The sequence below is a fragment of the Dicentrarchus labrax genome, unplaced genomic scaffold, assembly GCF_905237075.1.
Source record: "Dicentrarchus labrax unplaced genomic scaffold, dlabrax2021, whole genome shotgun sequence".
NCBI lineage: Eukaryota > Metazoa > Chordata > Actinopteri > Moronidae > Dicentrarchus > Dicentrarchus labrax.
The window spans coordinates 8672037-8697557 of NW_026136713.1; the positions used below are offsets into that span (position 1 = coordinate 8672037).

General features: G+C 40.2%; 1 protein-coding gene across 2 annotated transcripts in view; it reads left to right on the forward strand.

Annotated features, from left to right (window-relative positions):
• pcdh11 (protocadherin 11) overlaps positions 1–25521 on the forward strand; it is a 130792-nt gene that overhangs the window by 5281 nt on the left and 99990 nt on the right. Inside the window, exons 2-4 of one of the 2 annotated variants that reach the window (XM_051419517.1) lie at positions 1249–1829; positions 8655–11162; positions 15749–17838. In XM_051419517.1, the coding sequence (XP_051275477.1) occupies positions 1290–1829; positions 8655–11162; positions 15749–15832 (3132 nt within the window). In that variant the 5' untranslated portion in view covers positions 1249–1289 and the 3' untranslated portion in view covers positions 15833–17838. Of the gene's footprint in view, positions 1–1248; positions 1830–8654; positions 11163–15748; positions 17839–25521 lie in introns of those variants that run through there. The other variant, XM_051419516.1, reaches the window with a different exon arrangement.

Consider the following 25521-nt stretch of genomic DNA (forward strand, 5'->3'; position numbering starts at 1 on the left):
GTTTTAAGATGCAAGAATGCATTAAATGAACAAATAAGTCAAAATGTCAACTAGCAAACCACATGAAGTAACTCCCCTAATAACTGACTAAATAACCTACCAATTAACTGGCGGAAAGCCGTCAATATTTCATGCTAGCATATACTGGCAGGGAAGGCAATGCAGAAGATGACTCCTTCATCATCTTCCAATGACCTACTTGGGTTTTGGCAATTGGGGTTCTTGCCCTTTGGCAAGCTTTTGCACATATAAAACAGTTAAAGATTTTGTATAAAAACAGCAACACAAGACAACTTATTAATGAATCATTTTTCAGTGATGGCTAACCCATTTGCTTCGCATTTTCTGTGAAGGGCTTTATCATAGGCATCATTCACTACAAACAGTAAACTAGATGTTGTTTAAATTTGATGTTAGAGAAAACACATTCGTCAGGATGTAATGACGTTATGATTCAATTTCACTAATTTGACTGATGGCGGCTCCCTCAATAAATAATTTCACATTGTTGTCTCTTTCCACCGCATTTACTCTAAACAGTGCTCTTATCATACTGTGTATGTTTACACACATGGGCGTTCATGAAATATTTGCAAGCTCAATTGTTTACATTCAGAGCAAATGAGGTTGTCCATTAATAACTGCTGTCAAGCGGTACTACAGCAAGTGTGTGTGTGTTCATGCATGGAAGCACCAGTGCTTAAGGCTCAATTCTACTGCCTCCAAATCAGTTGAAGGCTGGATGTGAGGTGCAGTTTATGAAGACACCACTGCACCATATTGACTCACATTGACTCAGATATGAATTAAATTCTTCTCTGTGCCGTGTCCCATTTTTTTTTTTTTCATGCACAGTAGTTTGTGAACAAGCTTTCAAAGCAAACAATTTTATCGCAACAGTGAACTCAACTGCTTTCATACTTCTCAATAAAAATATGAAAGGGTTCATTACAGTGATGAAATGGATTGATGGAATATGTGAACTACTAACCTTTACGTGTCCGCTTGCTCAATGGATGTCATCAAAGGTTAATTGTGTAAAACCGCTGTTAATTTGCTCTCAAAGACATGGGAAGGATGTGGGCTCATAACTAGTTAGGATGAATAGGTCAAGTTGAAAACTCTCCGTGAGGGAAAATAGTACTAATTACAGCAGAACTTGAATACCATGTAATTTTGTCCATTGACATTGTGTGTTCTGTCTTTCTCTTTTCCCTTTTTCTCTCTGTCTCGCCTCTCTTGTGGCAGAATTGCTGCTGTAGAAGTGAAGCTCCCATCCACCCCTGAGTATGGACTTAGCAAGTCAGGCTCATGTGCTGGTGGTCTTGCTCACCTGTGTGGTCTTGCGATGCTGGGCCCAGGAGAGGGACTACACAGTGAAGGAGGAGCAGCCAGAGAACGTCCGCATCGGGAACCTGCGCAAGGACCTGGACCTCAACCTAGATCCCAACATCAGGCTGTCCTCGCCGCTGCAGTTCAAGCCTGTGTACAAGACAGGTGACGTGCCTTTGGTGAGGGTGGAGGCCAACACAGGGGAGATCTTTACTACCAATCACAGAATCGACCGGGAGAAGCTGTGCTCAGGGGTCTTCGCTGAGAAACGCTGCTACTATGAGATTGAGGTGGCCGTGCTGCCCGATGAGATCTTCCGATTGGTCAAGATCCGCTTCCTGATCGAGGATGTAAATGACAACGCTCCCCTTTTCCAGTCCACTGTAATAAACATCTCCATCCCAGAGAACACAGCCATCAACACCCGATATCCAGTGCCCTCAGCATTTGACCCTGATGTAGGAATCAATGGGATCCAGCATTATGAACTGGTCAAGGTGAGGCTCACTGCTGTTTCCTCTCTCACATAATATTGTTATGTTTGAGGGTAGCCCCAGTTATCTGAATTTAATTTTTTGATTGTAGAAACCGATGTTTTAAAAAAAGGCTTATGTGACTACATCTATAAAGAACAACCCATTTTTGTAAATCACTGTGGGTTTTGTGTTCCAATCCCATTTCTGAAGTCCTATGGTACATTTATGAATATTGATTCTGGGTTGCTACATTCTGTGACTACATACCTGTCATGACTGCAATATATTTGATATTTGCTGAATTGTTAGCTGTAATAACATAATCTATAATTTAAAACATTAAAGTATCTGGAGCTGAATGTCCAAGATTCTCAAACACTCACTCCTCTAAAACTGAAGTTGATAGAGGCTTTTACTGTATGTCCACAATCTCATGTCTAAACTAAAAGCCATCTTGTACAAATTAATTTAGTTCAATACGGAATGAGTGAAAGATATTGAAAGCGAAAGATACAGGCCTGAAGCCTTATGATAGTTGTACAGTCTTCAAGTTACTGTTTTGCTTTATGGAGTATAATAAATAGGTTTTTCAGGAAAATCCAACATATGACATCCACATATTTGATAAACCAAAGACCATTGTGGCAGTCCATCTTGGAGAAACACTTACAAAGAGATAATATTCTAATGCAAGCAGAATATTAGTCAGCATGCATATTATTGATGAATCTCTGACACACTGTTATGCCTGCAGTCTGCCACCTGTCTATATCAGGTCTGATTAGTTGACTATTTTTAATCAGGAAGCCCTTACAATATTTTCTCTGGCAAAATGTTTCATCCCATATGGTTTTCTTGTAATATGATTCAGATTCTGCATTATAGGTTCTCATATAAACCTGCTATATTGCTGTCATGCTGTAACATGTATGCATACAGAAAATTAATTTAGACTCTTTGAAAATATGACCTACTTTTTCATAAAATGGAATATGTCATGAAGCCTACAGTGTTTTATACCACCCATTAATATGTCCATATGCTTTATTCCATTATGAGAGTAGGCTGTTAAGAAGGGGAAGTTTTCACCATGTACAGTAATATCAGAGAACATGCAGTAGAAAGTGCACATACAGCATATACTGCATGTCCAATTTCCAGCAACAGGTTACATGTGCGACTAGATTTAAGCAAGTGAGCAGAAATGTACTATATTATGTTAATAGGTGTCTCATGCAGAACCAGTAAAAGCTTTTCTTCATCATCTAATTGATGCTTTATTAAACTGCAGTGCAATATTCTCTGTTGCCTAATGTAGTCAGCCCTAAATCCAGAAATGTAGGATAATATCATGCATTCTTTTTATAGTCTATACCATACTCTGTACTCTTTGTGGATAGATGCATATTGTAGACGACAAGAGCTCTTACAAATGAAGTGTAATTAAAGAGGGAGATGCAAGCACTCTGGAGGAAACCCTAAACAATATAAATAAAGAAAGGTTACTAGATTTGAGAGCACGGTGCGAGACAAAAATGACAAGTCCATCTCGGAGTCTCAGATGAAGTTAACACTGAGTTGGAATGAACAGAATCGTTGCTGTCCGTGTCTGCCTTGAATACCAATTTGCATTTTTAAAGAGTCCCACTGCCAAGACCTCTCCAGCGTAGTGTCCTGAATTGTTTATGCCTGGAAAATCACCAACCAAATGTTCTGCTCATTATGATCATCATCTGCAATCATTTTTTTGCCCTTTTCACAATATAGAGCTTTCTAAAACCTTCACCCAGAGTGGCTAGTGGCTAGGTAGTGGTAGGATAATCATTTGCAGGACATTCTTCTGAGAGCATCCTCAGCACTGTGTCCCTGATTCAGTTCCTCTCATTTTCTTATTGTGCTCGAGATTAATTTCCTTGTGTTCCTGAGTAAAACACAGGAACAAGCATTAAAGGAGCCAGAAACATTTTCAACCTTTGGTATCTTTTATTTCAGAAGTGCAGTAGAAAGCCAAGGGTTTAGTGGGGAAGGAATGTGCAAGCACTTCCTAGAATAGCTCTTGGCCGCTAAGCCACCCTTGGACTATCTTTGTATGGTCCTGTGAGATTTGTCTCAAAAGCTCCCTCAGAATGATAGTTTGCCCAGTTTCCTTGTGTTGTGCAGGGCACTGTGCTGAAATTGCTACCATTGTGTAGCACAGTGAGCCACAGTCAATGGTCCACCACTCCACATGTAGCATGAATGAGCTGTCAACATACACAACAAATAAAAGTAACATGGTAGCCTCTTTTTGTACAACTTTGTCCTTTTCCAAAGCGAAGAGGGACCACATCCTACACAGTGCTACAGCAGCACACATAATGGTTGGTAATCACACTTGGGGTGAAATTTTGCCATCAGTGTAGTGCAGTGGTGTGTTGCATTACCTGAACTGCAGAGAAGGCGTCCTAAGAAATGGTCAAGGTCAGAGGAAGCAATCACATGCATGGATGGAGGAGGATCTCCCATGAAAGCAGATTTGATCACTTTACATATTCACAAGATAACATGAGAGGCCAACGCAGAAACATACTAAAGGAGATTCTCCTGTTGGTTTTACTTGGGATTTTGGGTGTTCACAAACATTGACCCCTTTCCTTACTCCAGTGATATATGATTTTGCAGCATCACACGCTACATTAATCCAAGTTGCATCTATGTCAGCATCTTCAGACACATTGAAGGTGGGCGTCTTATTCAAGTCATTTCATGTAGATCAATGTTCTGCTGCTGGCTGGGCTATGCCTCACTGACAAACTGGATGATGAAGTGGGTGTTTGTATTTTGGTTGGGCAATATGGAGGGCTCTTAGACTTAACCTTTTACCACCTACCTAGGTTTTTCATGGGGTATTTTGAAATCCAGTTGGTTGCAACATGTCTATTTGAAATATACCTAAGATTTTTGAGTGGATGGAGTGGTCTTTTTGCTAGTACTCCAAGTCTGAGCTTGGATCATTTTATTCCTGAACTGATTCTAACTTTGCATTTGAAGATGCAAAATTTATTCAAGCTCCATTCCCAAGAAGCAAGAAAAATTTGATTAATGCATTGCATGGTGCCTATAGGCAGTGAATAGGAGTTTTGGGCTGAGAGCTCACTGTCAAGCATTTCCAGTTTTCATTAGCATCCTATTTTGACACATTATCCTCTTCTAGGGTTTTGAAAAAAAGAGACAAACAATTCCCAGCTTCTTTTGTCTTAATTATATGCATGAGATCATGGCCAGGGGCAGAAGTGTATGAAGTATGGATAGAAAGAATGAGGGAGGAATGAGAGAGGGAGACCGAGAGAGAGGGAGTTTCTATCAGCATTATAAAGAGGTGCTATAGCTTGTGATGAATAGCCCTCCCCAGTTAGCCCCATCCATGGGCATCACCGTGACTAGAGTCATCCTGATATATTCACAGCCCAATCTCAGTCTCCTCTTAGTTTTAATAAGGTCATCAACTTGACTGAAAGATGCATCCACTGATAATCTGAGGTGCTGTCTGCAGAACAGGGTTCAGAGTCATCCTTCCCACATCATCAGCCTCCTCTGAGTCTGTCAGTGTCCATCAGTCATTTTCATTTAAAGGTCTAGTGTGCAACATTTAGGAGGATCTATTGGCAGAAGGGGAATATAATATTCATAGGTATGTTTTCATTAGTGTAAAATCACCTGAAAATAAGAGATCATAAATTGTTAAATAATACATTTTTATCTACAGACGCACCGGGTCCTCTTCTATGGAGGCCGACATGTTGAACAGGGATGTTTCTACAGTAACCCAGTGTGGACAAACCAAACACTGGCTCTAGATAGGGCCTTTAGCAGTTTCGCAACCACTGTCATTTCTCCTACAGGCCTGGAACGAGAGGTGAAGGCATTGTAATCAGAAACTACACCACAAGATGCCACTAACAATCTTATATACTGATCCTTTAAAATAGCACTCACTTGCCACAAATGCAGTGCCCTGACCCCTCTCTGATCACTGCAGAGAGCAGTGAGCCAGTAATGTGGAATTAATCAAAAGTGATCAAAGTTCAAGAAGACATGTACCTGTGCAATATATGTGTAGTGAAAGAGTGAGGCATGGTATAATGTGCACATTTAGCCGTTTAGACAGCTTTGTCCTTCTCGCTCAGCCTTAGGGTTTCCAATGAGTGATTCATGCTAGTATTTGGCCTTTTCTTAGCCTGCCCTAGATCTTATCACAATCCACCAGACTAATTTTGCATTCAGGAGGATGCACAGCCTGAGAGATAGCTCTCTTCAACTTATTGAAATGCACTGAGTGCTGTCTTGTCAGTTGTAAAATTGTGTGAAACCAAGACAAAAGCATAGAGGAAATGCTGGCTCATAAATCATTGTGCAGCATTCCCTTTGACACAGCCTAACTCAACATCCTACTATTAACATCAGGCTTTGCCAAATATCAGTGTGCAGATACTCGGCTACTGTGCCGAATCTGTGAACTATTCAAACAACTGAGGATTGAGGAGCTTTGTGCGGATGGAGTATTGCTTAGCAATAGAGCCCCCAGAATGTTGTCTTGGACCTTTTAGTTATGACAGAAATAGTTTTTCAATGTACATAAAGATTCCGCACAGTTCATCCATAAGGCAGTATGTATACATTTCCAGACATAGTTTTATATGCAATGTCTGCTTATCCCTATATGACTTTTGCTTGCCAGAAGGATCACAAAATAAGGTCTGAAAGATCATTGCTGCAGCGTTGGCTGGTTTAAGTAGTTCTGTCAATCACTGACATGTTGACAACATTCCCTCGGCAAGCAGTTTTTCACTGTACACAATAATTTACATGCTGCAGCTGCACGTTTCCTTGTGTCGGCTACAACACTGTGTTGGCACAAGGATGGTTCTAGATTTTAAAACCTACTGAGGACTTGTGCTCACAATTTGGTTGAAATGTTCCTTCCTTGAACGAGGAGAATGTATATATCTTAATCTCATTTGATAGCTGTGCCTAGACAGAGTAATCTCTTCCAACATTATGTGCAGCATGAAGCTTATCTCTTTAAAGAGGATGCTTTTTCTTGTTTTACCATGAAACTGCTTCTGACTGAAAGAGCTTCAAAGGGCTTCTTTGTTTCATAATGTGCATGCAGCTCATTCATGGGCTTGATCTTCTTCTTATTTCCTCCCCCTACTCTCGTTTTCTCCCCTTTTCTGTCACTTGTCTCTCTCTCCCTCTCGTTGTCCCTTTCTTTCCCCTCTCTTCTAATTTGAAAACATGCATGGATTCATACCATACCCCGTCTGAAATTGTAAATATTAGTGCTAGGTTTTTTGGGTGGAAGGCAATTCCTCTTAACAGCCAGTGCCAGTTTCTCTGGTTTCTCATGGGGATTACTTATGCATTTGTTTTCATTTTCCTCCGGCTTTACTTTTGCCTAGATTTAGCCCTTCTTGAGCAAGCAAGCCTTTCTAATATGCAGGATTTTTCACTCACTTATCTTAATCTATGGTGATCTGGTCTTGCAGTGTATTTAAAATCGGAGCTCATCGGTGTGTCTCCATTTCAAGCTGTCTGTCTTCCATTATGAAGCTCAAATGTTGCAAGGCTGCTATTCTAACTTGACACAAGATAGAAAGACAGTGAAATCTCATTTTAGTGAAGGCAGAAAAAATCTGATGAGGAGGCTGAAGAGGTAAAGCAATCCCTTCAAGCAGTAGTTATTATGAGGGGTGGATTTCCGTGGACTTGGGGCATGTATTGTAAGAAATTAGTAAAAAAAAATAAACAAGCTGATGATTAGCATGTTTGAAAATGCTTTTGATTTATGGGTTCCCAACTGAGATGAGCGGAGGAGAGCCAAGAACCAGCTGCCTTATTTAATAATGTCCGGAGCTGTTTAATTTGCTCTCAACATTCATCACTGTCTGAGAGTTACAAATGAACCTGAGTAACCTAAGGAAATACCTCGACAAGCTGCATGGCTTTTTAAGACAACAGAAAAATCCACAATCCAAGAACAAAAACCGATATGGAACTTTTGAGAGGAATGCCAATACCGATTTCAAAGGGGAAAAAATGACCGATTAGCAATATGGCAGCCAATATAGTGAATTTCTGGGAAAAAGGGAAATTTCATGGTTCATTGTTCATTAACTTTTCACCAATGTATTTTACAAACTAGTTAGCTTCTTACTAAGACACCACTTTGTCTCCACCACCATCTGCTCAGCTGTGATACTCACTGTGTTCTGCTGTGCTGAGAGTGTAGCAATGGTCCACATTTCCCATCATGCCCTGCCTAGTGCTGAATTGACTTGGCTATTTTATGTTTCAAAATGCAATTGTTACTTTTTGTTAGTGTTTGTATTTGTAGTGTGTCTGTTCAGAACATGGTGGTTTATGTTGGTCATTTTTGTGCTGGTTTATAGTTTTAACTATTAGTGAAGTGGCTGTTCTATTTTGACACCAGCTGTATTTTACCACTGAAACTCAAGAACTTGACATATGGGACATATTGTTAAGAGCTGCTTCTTCTCTCTCACTCTGTGTAGCTTGTCTCAACACACTGGACAAACATGCAACGATGACCTTTATATATGCCTACGTTTTCGAAACCGGAAACATAAACAGCGACACCGATATTGTATGTTTGCAATAGGACAGTGTCAACCGATAATATTAGATAAAATATGTATATAAAAACAATAAAAAATAAACATATAAAAACAATCAAACAAACAAACACTTTTGTGCGTGAGATTGTGCATGTGGCATGTACTCATATAGTTATTATGACTACTACACAGAATAAATGTAACTCAAAATGTTGTCTTGTCTTTGCAGAGTGTCAGCGAGTTTGGCTTAGACATCATTGAGACTCCTGAAGGTGACAAGTGGCCACAGCTTATCGTTCAGCAGAACCTGGATCGCGAGCAGAAGGACACCTTTGTCATGAAAATAAAGGTGGAGGATGGTGGCAACCCTCCCAAGTCCAGCACTGCCATTCTCCAAGTCACCATCTCTGATGTCAATGACAATCGTCCCATCTTCAAGGACAGTGAGCTGGAGGTGACAGTACCAGAGAATGCCCCCATGGGGACATCAGTTGCCCAACTTCACGCCACGGACGCAGACCTGGGTTCCAACGCACAGATCCACTTCGCCTTCAGCAACCAGATCTCTGCCTCAACTAAACGTCACTTCGCCATCGACAGCTCTACAGGACTGATCACTGTGAAGCAGCCCCTGGACAGGGAGGTAACTCCTGTTCATAAACTCATCGTCCTTGCCAGTGATGGCAGCTCCACCCCCTCCAGAGCCACAGTGATTGTCAATGTAACAGATGTTAATGACAATGTTCCCACCATAGACACTCGCTACATTATCAACCTGGTTAATGGGACTGTTCTACTTTCTGAGAATGCACCTCTCAACACCAAAATAGCTCTAATTACTGTTACTGACAAGGATGCAGATCTTTATGGCAAAGTAGCTTGCTACACTGACCATGATGTTCCTTTTCGGTTGAAGCCTGTCTTTAATGATCAATTCTTACTAGAGACAGCTGCCCCCTTAGATTATGAGACGACTCGAGAATATGCAATTAAGATAGTGGCCTCGGATAGGGGGACGCCTCCTTTGAACACTTCAGCTATGGTTTTAATTAAAATCAAGGATGAGAACGACAATGCACCCATCTTCCCCCAGCCGGAAATCCAACTTTCCATACCAGAGAACAATGACCCCTCAACACAGTTAATAAAAATCAGCGCCACTGACGCAGACAGCGGACATAATGCTGAGATTATTTATACTCTTGGCCCTGATGCGCCTGATGGGTTTAACATAGACAGACGGTCAGGAATCCTCTCCGTTGGCAAACGACTGGACAGAGAGAAGCAGGAGAGGTACTCATTCACTGTCATAGCGAGGGACAATGGCTCCACATCCCTGCAGAGCAATGTCACTGTCAGGCTAATCGTCCAGGACCTTAATGACAACAGCCCAGCTTTTACACACCCTGAGTACAACTTCTATGTGCCTGAGAACCTGCCTCTCTATGGAACTGTGGGGTTAATCACAGTAACGGACGCAGATGCAGGAGATAATGCTGTTATAACCCTGTCCATTTTGAACGGGAAAGATAATTTCATCATCGACCCCCAAACAGGCGTAATCAAACCCAATATCACCTTTGATAGGGAGCAGCAGAGCTCCTACACATTTATGGTTAAGGCAGTTGATGGAGGGCAACCTGCAAGCTCCTCCTATGCCAAGGTCACTATCAATGTTGTCGATGTCAACGACAATCGGCCTGTGTTCGTCATCCCATCCTCCAATTACTCATATGACCTAGTGCGAACCACCACCACCCCTGGCGCTGTGGTCACCAGAGTGTTTGCCATTGACAATGACACAGGTATGAATGCTGAGCTGCAGTACAGTATTATCAGCAGCATCATCATCACATCTAGGGTCTCCCCTCGAGGTCTCTTCACCATTGACAAAACAACGGGTAACATAACACTGCAGGAGAAAATAGTGGCAGCTGATCAGGGGCTGCATAGGCTGGTAGTCAAGGTCAAAGATCTCGGCCAGCCTGAGTCATTACATGCTATTGCACTTATTCACTTGTTTGTCAATGACACTGTGTCAAATGCTACTTTCATCCAAGAGCAGCTGCGAAAAAGTATGGAGACACCCTTGGACCGTAACATAGGGGACAGTGAGGTAACACCTCAAGCCAACGGATATGTGATTGTTGTCATAGCTATCATAGCAGGGACCATGACTGTCATCTTGGTGATATTTGTGACTGCCTTGGTGAGGTGCCGACAGACACCCAGACACAAAGTGGTACAGAAGGGCAAACAGAGTGGCGAGTGGGTGTCACCCAACCAAGACAACCGTCAGATCAAGAAGAAGAAGAAGAGAAAGAAGCGATCCCCCAAGAGCCTCCTCTTGAACTTTGTGACCATAGATGAATCCAAGCCTGATGACCCCACCCATGAGCATGTTAATGGTACACTGGATCTCCCTGTGGAGTTAGAGGAGCAAACCATGGGGAAGTACAACTGGGCCACCACGCCCACCACCTTCAAACCCGACAGCCCAGATTTAGCCAAGCATTACAAGTCAGCGTCCCCTCAGCCTACCTTTCAAATCAAACCGGAGACTCCAGTGGCCCCAAAGAAACACCATGTGATCCAGGAGCTCCCCTTGGACAACACATTCGTGGTGGGCTGTGACTCACTCTCCAAGTGCTCATCGACTAGCTCCGACCCATACAGTGTCTCAGAGTGCAGCTGTCAGGGGGGATTCAAGACTGCAGGGCAAATCACCACTCGACAGGTAATTCATGACTTCCTTTTTAAACCCACCCACACTAGTCCCCACTCACACTCCCCTTGCTGTCCCATGGTAGGTGATGTGAAAGGGGGAGGGTGGCAGCATGGAAACAGGGGATTTTCCCATATAGACCATGACCATGTCTACATGAATGTCATTTGCACTTAAAATGAATGTGCTCAAGACTTGCAACAAAACGAAAAGAATAAAACATAATCTGTCCCAATTAATACAGCAAACCTTTCACTGTACAACTGTTATTCATTTATGTATTCACCCTCCTTCATAAGCACCCATAATTGCATAATCATTTACAAAAATACATGTGCAGGTTAATTTCATATTCAAAAGCTTGAGTAATGGCATCAGTGCAATTATGATGGGTAGCTATTTTAAACTTCAGTGTGAGTGGTCTGTGGCAAATGTAGCCTGATTTAGAAAAGCATGGGATAGGTGGAAATGATTGAACTCTCTACTGATGTATTTGAGGTCAAGGGCAAATTATGCTGTGTGATAATATATTTGACTGACATGTTTAAACAAGGCGAGCAAAAAAATAAATGTGACAGCCAGAGTGACAATTCATCAGGTATTCATTTGCAAAAAGTGTGACGGTAATAGCACGAAACAAAAACATTTCTCTTGACGTGCTAAAACAACTTGATAAACATTCGCACTTTTTGTGGATTTTGTCCTCAAAATATTAAGTGCTGTCTTAACTGTGCCAGTGAGGCTTTGTGGGAGAGAAGCTCATTTGAATGCCAAGGTACAGCAAAGGTCTTATGATTCCCTAAGAGATATGTGCCAAATGCGAAGTGCCCCAATAAATAAAAGCTGGCGAGGGAAATAAATGTAAATCAGAGGTAAGGAGAGGTGGCCTTGCTCACTGCTGACAGCCAGAGCCGAGCGCTGTGGGGAAGACTGAGTACTGCTCAGGGCGGGGGAGGGGGTCACAGGGATCAAGGTGACGCAGAGCCTTGAGACCAATATACTTAAACACCAAGGGAGCAGTAGTCCATAAAAAAGCTTGCCAGGCTGACGTTGCATTTAGCCCATAAATGCTCTACTTTAATGACCCCAATTATTGTTATAAATGGCATATGTAGATACACATTCTTTACATTCTTTAAATTACCTCACATAGGAGAGGATGTAATCACATCACAGCAAAGGTTTGCAGCTGTGATGTGTTGTAGTTTGTGTTAGAGAGAACACTGAAGACTGCTTTGTATCCCCAATACAAGGCAGAGTATGTACATGTTTATATTTGATCTGCTATCACTAGCACAATGGAACTAATCAAGGCTGACTAGTCTGTGCACAGGGTAGCAATTTACTCATACTGATATATGTCTACCCATAGTTTTCACTTAGTGTCATACATCCAGTTGAATTTGCGGGCTTTTTCAACTTTCTTTTCATTTTGTTTCTTTTAAGATTTCGTGAGGGTTTGGTTGTTGCTCGGTTGCATTGGCTTTCATTTTTGTTACTATTTTGATCATAATTATCCCAACTGTCATTCATCTGATTCTGGGTCAATTTCATGATATTGCATCAATAATTGATTTTGTGTGATGAGGTGCTTGGTTTTGTTTGTGCCTAGCCTCATATTGCACACAGTTTCAGATATTTGCTTCATTTCTGCCTTTTTGCTCCTAGTATGCTTCTGTGTGACATCTAGCAAGCATTAAAATTCCTCATGGCATAGTTTGGTAAATGACTGTTGATCCTGTGAAACATTGTGCTTAGGATAATTTATGAAGACACCCACACAGATTTGATAGTTATTCCTTTCATCCACCTTTTATTTAAAGCCCTGGTTAAAAGCTATGCTCTGCCATGGTACATTATACATAAGCCTACTACATGCCCTTGGTACCAAAGATTTAATTCATAATGTGTTTATACGACACATTGACAAGTTGTCAGGATGATTTTCCCGTCTTACTGGTGGTGACTGCCCTGAAATATGCAGAAATATTCAGACTGTGTTCCACAATTCTGAATTATTATCCGTCATGAATTTTATGCATCAAGGATTTAAATTGATTTCACTTATGTTGCTGATCAGAGTGGAATATTTTTTGTTGGAATAATTCAAAATCAATGAATATATAATTACCAAACGTCCTCCCAAATCTTATGGCTCTGTTTGTATCAGATTATTTCGAAGGTATACGCATTCATTTCTCTAAGAGAGGTCAGGTTTAATCTGTATAACATTCTCGAATTTTGGGAGTGTATGTGACACACATACTCCAAAAATCTAAATATTATCAAGAAAAAAAATCTCTCCTCATTGGTTCTACTCAACAACCATATCTTCAGTGATGTTAAGCTGGATAATACATACATTTTTTTTCTGTCCCCTTGAGCAATTGACAAGTGATGCCTCTGACTTTAGACAGTAGATTTCCCACTAGTTTTAAGTGTGCTTATTTAAAGCCTGTGTCATGGAAAAAAATAGCATGAAGCTTTGCCTGATGAGAATCGGTGACTGCAAAGGTTAATTAAATGCACTAAAGGGTTAATCACTTGTAATACAGTATGATTAAAATCACTGTAATTAGGTTTCGAATGAGGCTGATAAGAAAGATGAAAAAAGGCAGCCGTACTTTAAGATTATCAGTGATGCCACGTACTATCCTTGGGTGAGTCCCGTTCTCAGAATCCGAAGTGATTTGACAGTAGATGACCAGCTGTCCTGTTTGTTGAAGCCCTATTATAATTACATCTCTGTTTAATTTCATCTTTGTGCTTCTTTAAAGAAAATCTATCTTCAAAGTCTAAAGAAGAACACTTAAAAACAGCACTTTTTCCAAAAGTGTGTTTTTTGCTTTTATAAGAGGAAGTGAAAGATAGAATATCTGAGCACTCTAGAATTTTAGGAGATCATTTCAAGTGTGGCTGTTAAAACAAGAGCTGCATTTGGTCTGTCAGTGCCAGCCATCTAGTCTCTCTTGAGCCTAAACCTTATACCACGAGTCCAAAAGCAAAGATAACAGGCAGGTTGTCGTGTTTTCCTTTTTGTTCATCAAAGTGACAGATGGTGCTTTAGTGCCTTGTACAGTGATCTTTCATTGCCCCACACTCTCCCACACACCTAAAGCAGCCAGAAATAAAGCAAAGACAAAAAGCCCACCCATGGAATAACAATGGGAAGGGCACACAGGAGGAGATGATTATGGTTTAAGGTCACCAAAATGTTTTCAGGGACTTTACAGATGTAGCTGATAAAGAGCAAAGCTTGTAAAAATACTTCAGAGACTTCAGATTTGTGCCACCATATGGCTTCATTATACAGTGAGAGCTGTATTTGCAAATGCAAACCTCCTCCCTCCCCTCCCTTCCCTTCTGAGTTTTTACGCATCTCATCATTTTCTTTTAACCCCTGCCCCATGATATTAGAGGTCAATCTGCCTCCAGTGATGAGGAGTTCTTGTAAGAGTATGTGTTTTAGCAGAGGGAGATCAAATGAGTACCACCCTGCTTCAGTGATCTCAGACGTCACCATGAATATGCAGGGATAACACATTCTTTTGTTTAGACTATAATTCTGGGGCCACGGAGCACACAGGGTCACTGCTTAACAAATCTAACCTCCTATGACTCAATATAGGAGGAACAGCTGGTAGTGTTTTTGTAGTATCACATATGCATACATTCAATTGGATTTAATACCTCTTAAAGTGTTGTTATGCCTTATTTATGATGTAATTTATTATATTATCTTCATGAAAAAAGATCATGTTATAAATGCTTTGGATAAGTGCAGCAGTGAACAAAATCTTTGCATATTGCATTTTATATTTGTGTGGGTGATGGCATGGGCCTTTTACACTAGCCACCCATGGTCTGATGACAAAGCGCTTGTGCTGACTCATAGTGGGTGAATAGCCAGAGGTAGAAACCGTGATTTTAAAAGGCTAACTAGGCTTGTTAATCAAGTCCAATGCCAGTATTAAATCCCAGTGTCTGATTATGTATGGCTTTATTTTATTACCATTGTTTTGTTTATTTTATTTGGTTTTTTGTCGCTTTTATTTCTGTTGGGTCATTGCATCTGTAATCACCGTGCCTTGCCAATGTAAGCACTATCAGGTCAGATTATTCCTGATTCAGATATTGAATTGGCACATGTTGCTAACCCTCTTAGGAACAGAAAAATAATTATATTCTGTACATATCAGAGGACCCACTGGCAAGGGTCCGAAAGAAAGAGTGGGCCTAAATTGATCCAAATGGCTTTTTGAGGGGAAATGAAGAGTGCTGCACTAGTGTGGTGGGAGACAAAAAGACAAATTGGGAGTGATAATTGGATAAGATTGCATGCTCTGATAAGTACAGGAAAAATGCACAAGCTTGTGACACTTGTAGCATTCTTCAAGGAAACCTGACAAGATAATGACTTGATTGCCAGCCGTGCCTTGAAGAATGCTTTTTTGTTTATCTTCTACACTCTCTTCAGAGATTTTTTATTCAGTGTTCAGCGTAGCCTCGCACTGATAAGGCTACAGCTTAGGCTGCTCAGAGCTCGATGATATTGTAACTACAATCTCCCTATATCTGTCTGTCTCTCTATATTTCAGGAGACGGCACTGAAACCACCACACTATGGCACACTCTGTGGCACAGGTACAGCTCGCTCCCACAGGATTAAAATCAATCTCTAGCTCCCACTACCTAAAGAGAGAAAAAGAGAGAAAAGAGAGAGAGAGGGCAGAGGGAGGAAAGAAGGAAGGCGAGAACTGCAGAGGTGAAACAAGTACTTAACTGTCTCTACAGCCTCAAACCCCACCTCTTCATACAATCGAGAGAAAAGATGAACTTGGAGGGGGGAAAAAATCTCAGAAAAAGAGAGACGCTTCATGTTGCCTGCCTGAATCTTGATAAAGCTCCTCTTGTGAATCTGTTGGAAGTTTGAAATGCTTTATTGAGTCCTATGCTATTACTTACCTGTGTCAGTGAGGATGATACTGTATGCCCTGAACACTCCTCAAAAAATGTCCCAGTCCAGCACCCACTCTGTAAAATAGGTGTCAAATACAGTCAGTAGATCTGTAAAGTATGTTTATATGTATGTATGTATATCTATCACAGAGTTGATGGTGTTTATATTTATTGATTCCATTTATTTGCCTTGTTTTCAAAACTGCCTGGTGGCCATTTTATTTTCTTACTTTCTGATTTTTGTATTATTTGACGTTGCTCTATCTGGGCTTGCTCATGGAACTAATGACTTATAATGTATTTATGCTGCAAGGTCTACAACCTGTAGGCCTACATTAGTATTTAGCCCACATCACAGTGTACCTTTTCTGTCAACTTTTGCCTCTTTCTGTCCCACTTTTGATGCCACTGATAGCATTGTTAGTGAAGAGTGTGGCTAATGTTACAGAAACATGCATGGCCCCACAATACAACCACATTTGTAGTGCTTTACAACTGTGCTACTGATCGCCATGCTGTTATTACACTGGGAGGAATGGTAGGAGAAGTTTAATACGTTGAGCTAAGCCACAATCACAGGGGACTAACTGCTGGGGTTATAATCAAAAGCTGTTTATGTAGGGCAGATTTGAAGAGCACTAAGCCTAACCTTTTGTGTGTCGCTTCCAATTCGGAAGTGATTTAACCTGTGAGATCCACATTAAAATGACTCCAGATGGTAAAAGAAAAGAATAATAATAATCCTCAGGCAGTCTTTAATATGAGTTGGTGGGCTTAAGCAAAAATGACTTGACTTTGTGCACTTCTTTACACTGACAAAATAATATTTCTGATGAGAAGAACAGTGAACACCAAAATGAAAAGGTAATCCAGGCTTCAGTTTAAAAACAGCAATAAGTTAACATTTGACAGAAAATCCACTATGGTGCATTTACTTCTTCTTAGGCATTTTAAGTGTTATTTTGCTTCTACTGTTTCTACACCTATAGAATCATTATGGTACAGTATGTCCTGACTAGAATAATTTCCACAGTATACACCAGTAACTGGCTTGATGGGTTAGCAGCATTGTTGTTCAATAGTCCTGTTAATTGGTAAGCTAAAGACTGCTTTGATAGGTAAGGCCTAAAAGGCACCTACAGTACATACATATAACCATAGAATTAAAGTCATTAAAATGGACATAGCCTGTGCATTCAATTGGAAATGTGCAGATGGACTGGACCAGAGGCTGTTTCCCCTCTTGTGAGAGACTATATATAGTTAAATGAAATTACTGCACAGACCAGAATCCTTTTTGATTTAGTTCCCGTCTTAATATGTCATGGTTCTACTGACTATGTCTATTTTAAAGCTTTTAATTTTATGTGTTTTGCCTCTTTGTAAGGCAGGTTGTTATTATTGAAGGAGGTATATTCATGTAATTATGGTATCAAATGTATTCACTACTGCGTAGGAGCCACAGTATGAAATATACATAGCATCCTAGCACTGTGTAATGATTAGATTTGCCTGATCTTTGGGGAAAAGAAAAAAATACTCATACATGGGGAGAGCTTTTGTCCTTGTAAGGGAGACAGACAACCTCACTTTTATTCAATGTGAAGTACAATATGCACCTTACATGATCTTTGTAATTGACTTTGATTTGCCAGTGTGGAGAAAACTGTAAATGTTTTGTTTATGTATGTGTGCGCTTCTGAAATTTATTAAAGTCTTTTGCATTGTATTGCATATTTTGACGACTCTTCTTATTCATTGCTTTTGAGCATTCAATATTAGTCTGCATCACTCAGTTCTGTTTTCTGCACACTATACTATATCAGCTTTGTGAGAACAGTGAGACTTAAGGCAAAACATAGTTGTAGAATGATCATTTGTTTTTCTTATATACAATTAGCCAACAGCATAGTGTATGTCAAACAGGCTGTGGCCTGTAGAAGTATGTGCGGTTGTGTTGGTTTGGACACTATTAATTGGCTCATTTCAGCAATAACAAAAATGCCCATACCTCCTTTCTTCTACATTTTGCAAGAATATAGCTCTTAAATATGAGAAAGAAACAAATAAATGGTTTAGATATACATCGCTCATTAGGAACTGATTTCAGATAACAAGTTATGGAAATTTGGTGGGAGCACATCCTTTGAAGTGCACAGACAGAAAACGGCAGAGCAGAAGCTTTTTTTGGAACAACACAACTTCTTTTTTTGTTTGTTTCTCCTCCATGAGAGCTGATAATGATGATTTGATAATGATAACCCTGCTATTGTGATGTACAGTAGTGCACAAACACAGGGTTTTACACAGCTGAGAGGGAGATTGATGCTTGAGGGTACAATAACCACCGCTCTAACATTGTGTTACGCAGTGTTTATGCGGATTTGATCCAAAAATACAGACTTGAAAGGCATAAAACAAAGAGTAGAGACAACAGAAAATGTTTAATTGCTTATCAAAGTTACTTCATATTTTAAAACTGAAGAAGAGCTAATCAGTTCCCTAGGGGAATGTGTCCTCTGTGATTTGAGAAAATGGTGCACACTCAAGTAGAACATTCTTATATAGATAGTGCATAAATGTCAGCTTTCTATTAATAGATAATGTAAACCTGCTAAATGCCTCCTTCTTACTTAAAAAAAAAACAGAGCCAGGGTAGATCACAAGGTAGTTGTATCTCTTTGAGCTAGATAAATTATGATTAGATTTTTTGTGTTATGCATAATTAGGTAATGAAATGTTTTCAAATGAGCCATAAATAAATAAATAAATAATCCCACCAAAGCCACAGCATTAATGAGTCTTAACATTTGCGCATGAAGATAGAGTAGGCGATAAATGGATTTTTCTTCGGCTTCGGAGTGCAAAGTCAAAGGTGAGAAAGAAAGTATGGGAGGAAAGGAAAAAGACTTAGTGGAAGCAGGAGTTGCCTGTCTGGTTTATAACAGAAAATGTCTTTGGTATGTCTTTGTACCATTTTGTTGTTGCTCCTCTGTTCCCACAGAAATGTGCAGCTGTTACGGGTCTCAGCAGCTGGTGATTTTGGTCAGCTCACATTAAGTCTATTCCCAGTGATTTTTATCATCTGTAAAATGTCTCTTAAAGCTTGTCCCATGGTTGTATTACAGTATGTCACTGAGGGAAGTGTTTCCAGAGCTTCTTTGCTGACACATTGATTCATGATTTATGAGGATGCAGTATTCAATTTCATCTAACAGGCCAGGAAGCTAGCTATATGTAGTACGTTTGATTACATTTAATGCAATGATATGTCTGCAATTGGAGCAACATATACAGAACCACACACACCAGACATACATGCACCAGTTCATTGTGCTATGGTAGTGAGGCTATCCATATGGTCTTCATCAATTGTATTTTTAAATTTTTTTTCAATTTCTTTATTTTGCCGTTCACAATATGGCTTTTAGGCTTCTTCCGTAAAGCTTGTTATATGCAGCATTTTCCTGTAATATTAAACCTTTTGATGCGCTGCAGTTGAGAATGCATGTTTATTATCAGTTGAATAAGAAGCTCTAAAGTGAACCATAAACCACATATAAAGTTTGTCATTCTGAAAAAAGTGCCCATGACTTTCCACAACCTTGAGAAAGCAATCAGTGCAATCAGTACCTCGCCCCCTATTATTAATTCTTTCCCTCTGATAAATGTAACATAAAACTAGAAGATATTCGTTATTCATGCGGATAGCATTGCAAAGAAGATACTGAAATGGCAAAACCCATATTTTTCTTCACATTACATTGATTTTACAAGTCACTCACATTCTCCGCTGAGATCACAGTCCTCTGCTGCAGTCAGTATAGAATGGCAAATCAAGATTACAGATTGTTTCAAATAAAAGATTGCTGCAGTTGCTGCCTCAGCTAACTTTTTAAAAGCAATGTGCACTGAGTAATCTGAGCACCACTATGGGTATTTTATGACATTTCTCTAAACTTGTATAAAAGGAAATCAGTGATTGAAAGTCTGCTGTATGGATTTGTTTTTCCATCTTTACAAGCTGTGAATATGATGATTTCTTCATAAAATTCTAAGACATCTGTATGTTTTTAGTGCTTACATCAGATATATAACAGTGCCTTAAACATGGAACTTATTTAACATATTTTGCGGTTTTGTGTTTCTACCAACAAACATGCCTCTCATTTAAATATTCAAATATAAATACTATAAATGCTTTGTTTTTATCATTTAATGTCTATGGGGAAGTGTAGGTCAATTTTCCAAGCAGCAAGTATGTTAAGGGTATGATGTGAAGCTGTCCTAAAGCGATATTGACTGAATGTCTAAGCAGGGGCTATTTATGCATGTGTTGTGCAGCGGTGCAGGAAACAAGAAGATGCTGTCTTTCTGTTGCACTCCACTCAAGGCAACACTCCACACAATTGCTGCCAAATCTCTGCCAAACTGAATAATTCAATCATCCCCCATAGCTGCGGTGGTCTAGCTACCTTTGTGTGTGCAACAATCAAATCAGTGTGGAAGCCCGCCGAGTGGTTCTTTCTAAGACACTGAGTAGCTCTACAGCCCGGAGATTGTTTTCATTGAAAACAATTCTGTTGATTAAACGAGGTGTGACTGTGGAGCGGGGATCTGAGGAACATCGATTGCTTGTACAATTGTTTGTTCCTTGTTAAAAGTGTGATCTAAAATAGTAGTTGCTGATAGTGTGCAAGGAGCATATGGTTTGCTGTTGTGCCTGCAAGACAGTTAGTGTCTCTCAGTCTTCCCTAAAACATCCCAGGCAGAGAAATCCACCGTGATCGTTCGTGCAGGATTAATAATGCCCCCACAACTGATACGCATGCAAATGTTTGGAGATGTAGTTGCTGGTGCTTTGGCATAGCTTTGTCAGTGCTTGATTGGTTTGTTGAATATATGTTACTCTAGTTGTCACAGTAGGGATAAGTGAGTTTTACAAGTATTCTTTAGGAGACACCCGCTCCCCCCATTTCCTTCACCCCATTCCTCCTTGAAGTAATTACATGGTTTTAACCTTAGTTTTTCCCATGTAGATTTAACACTAATCCCTCCCTGAACACAAAATCAAATACAGTAGAGAGAAGGCAACAGTTATTTATCATTTTAGCTACCAGGTCACTGGTGGTGCATCTGCATTTTGTGGACATCTGCAACTAAGCTACAGTTGCATAGAGGTTGTTTTGCATTGCAATTTGTTCCTCATTTTTATTCTATTTGAAGCATACAGTGAAAAATCTTTCCAGCTATCCATCACGTTGTTGGTACTAATAAATGCAGTTTTAAAACCTAGCCACGTCCCACTGTGGGTCATTGTTCAGCAGTATGTGATGTTGTCAGTGTTGTGTAAAGCAGAGGCTCTTTTTCTGAAGTGTAACTGAGCTCTACGACTAAATGAGTCTAGTTTCCAACAGTCAGAAAGGAATGCATTTGAACACTGAGGTGTTATACTAGATGTATTATGTGGCAACATGTTAGCCATATACCCATGTCACAAAAACAGCAATTCCTGAAAGTAATATTTTGGGTTGAGAGAATTAACCAGTAAGGGCAATGTCATAAAGAGATGCAGTCATTGCATGTTTGCAAGCCAAAGGTTTCCAGACTGAAAGGCAACAACTAAAGACATTGTCCAAGGAGGGCCATGTCTGTGTCCTCCTTAATCCTGGTAATCCTCGTTCAGGAATTCTTGATTTGCTTTTGTAAAAGAGATTGGGAGATGATAAGATGCTCGTTCGCCTCCTTAGAATAGCTGATAATCTGGTTTGAACAGAGGACTCAGGGGGTATTTAGCCTGCCTTAACATTTGCTCAAGCAGATGGCGCTGACGGGGGAAGGCACAACCTTAGCCTCCAACCCCCTCCCTCTCTGCATGGTCCACTTTGAAAAAAAAAAAAGAACAGTGGGATGATAATCAATGCTGTTTATTTTGCTGCTTGACTCTTTAAGTACTTTCAGACAGATTATAGGCTTTTGCAGAGGATAATCGGGAAACCGCAGACAATTGCCTTTTTCCATCGTGACAGTATCCCCCCACGAATGCGTAAAGAAGGCGATTTAAAGAAGATGTCGACTCGTAATTCCTGATTAGTCCCATTGCAAACCCTGTTAAAATTAACTGGACACTGCTCTAATCACTGCATTTCAAACACCCCCTGTTCTGGCGCAGTGGACAAACCATTTCCAGCTGTGAGAAGACATCCCATGAGTGATATCTCCATATGTACTTGTGTTTAAAGCAGCCTGTTCTTCAATGTGATGACACACACACTATGAACCTGGAAATCTTCTCCAGGGTAATTGTAACACTTCAGGGCTGAACAGTGAGGGAGCTGACCTCCTCTGACTACAGACAGAGGCAAGCCTATTCTCTTCTATTTTGTAAAAAAAACAAACAGTTGCTCTTATATCACACATTGACATTTGCCATACTGATCACAATGGATGTCAAGACAGCATTTATTTGCTAGAGCTGACTGCATATATTATTTCACTGTAACAACCCTTTTAGTAATTGTGGCTATATGATACCTCTGATCACATGCAGTGTGTAAGCATGACTAGTTATAAGCCATTAAGTCATTTATATTGGTTTCCTAAGCCCACTTCTCTAACCTTATGCCTCTGGCAATCTTCTCAGCTCGGACTGGACACCTGCAACAAAAGCATTTGTCTAATGAGATCAGCCCATTAACTAATTAGAGCTTTGAATAAGTAGGATGACTGGAAAGGTTTGCACGTACAGAAGGACTGTTTAGCCAAAGCATTTGATGCTTTTCTTTCTTTCTTTGTCTGTGCAGTTGTGTTCTATAACAGGATATTGTGCGTAGCTGTCAGGCTCAATCTGGGGCAGAAACACAAAAGACAAGCAGAGGCCCCAAATGCATCCCGCTCAAACATGTACACAGTGGAAAGTTAATCCACACATACACAATAACATGCTGATTTTCTTTCTGTGCTCTCACTTCATTCAGTGACAAGCAAAAGGGTTCAAAGTAAATGCTTGAAAAATACTGTACAGCAAGCATTTGAGGGAAATGTGAATATCTGATTACATTCGGAGCAGTTTGTATGAGACCCACAGACGTTATACATTATAATTGGAACTATATCCACAGCTTGATATCTTTGTGTCATACTTGCTATGATTAATGCAATAATTAAACATTTTCATGTCACCAGTGCTGTGCTATGTGCTGTGCTTCCTCATAATAGAAATACACAGCATGTCATAAGCTTGATATGTGTATGAAAACTGGCTGCGTATCAGCAAAGAAGTATGCATAGAGCCATTAGCAGAGAATAATAGATGGTGAACCACAAAAAGCTAATGCCAGTCAGTGGTAACACACATTTTGCAGCTCATTCTAATGGCTTGCATCTTTACCTGTACCAGTGTTAGGGCACTGTTGGCTCTTGGAGTTGAAACCCCAGCATTAAATTGCACAGCAAACAAAAGCAAAACATCTCTAAGCCTTTAACAAAGTTTTGACCTAATTACTTTTCTTCAGCAGTAGCTTTGCTTTCTTTCATACATTTACCTCAATACATTTACCTCAATAACATGTTGCTTTTTAATATACAGCAGGTAGTAATGTAAAATATAGTTATACTGCCCGGGATCATATTCCGCAATAAAATGGAAGGATGGCTAAAGCTTGAAACATGAAAGGATAATAGAATCAGGGGTATTTTGAAGAGTCTTCTTAAATAATGCGTGTGATATTCACTGATGGTCATAAAGAATTTATGTGCATGCAGTCTTCAAAAAGAGCAGCAACTCATTCCCAAGATCAGTCAGATAGATTATTACATGGCATTTTGACAGTTTTTGTCGCAGAGGTCTTTGTTGCTTGACTGGTCAGACAGTCATTATGAAGTGATATGGCTTCACGTCATGTTGCGCCATGAATTTTGAGGGAAATTGGTGCTTTTCACACACCCCTTGAGATCATACTTTCCACAAAAGAAATGCAGCTAGGCCAATGTGATTAAAATAGCTGGGTCAGAGCACCTCAATCCCATTTTCCCGTAATCACCACTTTCTTCTTCTTCTTTTTTTCTTTTTTTTTTTTTACTTCTTTGTTGCTACTTATTTAAACGAGCCCACGTATACAGACTATACTTTGGAATTTCCAGCCTGTTCTTTCCAAATCAGTTTTTCTCTGCCTGTGTTTTGCTGTGATTGGGGTTACATTCTCTGTTTTCAGTGAAAGAGAAAGAGCCAAGTATCCAGGAGAATTGTATATGTATTACAGACAAATTCACTACATGAATTACCTATGCTCCACACATATAGACAGGCAAAGCTTGTGATGGAGCACATGTGTTCAAGCCCAGAGGTAATGGACAGCACTTCAGTGAATTGTGCCGACCTTATTGTATTGTGTGGATGATTGTGTTATGCTCCCTCAGATAATGACTGTGCCCTAGTTTGACTTTGAGGCAGTGACCTGAAATAAGGCACACAAGTGAAATCCGAGCCTGGATGAACCTGGAAGTGATTAAGGTCACCCAGGCACACCACATTTGTTTGACCCCCCCGGTGACTCACATCGACCAATGTCTCCAAATCCTTTGGGGAGTCTTTTGTGGGATTCCTCCTCAATGCAAACATTGGCCATTGATAACATGTTTGGGAAGAGTGTCAGTATGATTAAATACACCTATGAAAACAGGTCCTTGATTTTTTTTAGTCCCTTATTGTCCTGGGAGGTGCAAGAAAACATGTTGTTCCCTTCATACATGACATAAGGTCCTTAGATTTCTGGTAACCAATCAAAGTTCAACCCCACAAATTGTGTTTGTGTAAAAGTGTATTTCGTCTGCATGCAACCAGCTCCTGTAGATATGAACCACAAGACTCATATTTTTACGCTTCAGTTGGCCTGAAATCATGTAATCGATGAATGGGGCACAGCATGCTGCTACTCATGTGTCCAATATTGCTCTGTACTCGCTATGGGTGCTGACTGTACAAAGGGAGAGTCACTGAGGTCATAAATAGTTCAATGGCAACTATCAATGAAAGTGCACACTAATGCAGGGCAATGTCAGTGAGTCCATGCAATAAGATGAGTAAATAATTATGCATAGTTTTTTAGGGGATATGCAAATATATCCAAGTGCTTAAGTATACATCACAAATAGGGAAAATAAAAACATCAATGACGAATGACGCTGAGTGCATCAGAAAAAAATGATGCAACACTGAATCCTGGATTCGTCTCAAATTAAACTCCATTCGGATCCTTGATACATTATTTAACATGGTGGCTGAAAAGACTGAGTTTCCTAGTCCAGGTCTCATTGACATGATGCATGCGTGCCTTAAGGCTTCAGGGGAAACATGGATAACATGAGATCATGTCTGCCTCTTGGGGGTTGGATGCACTGAGTGGATCTCTGG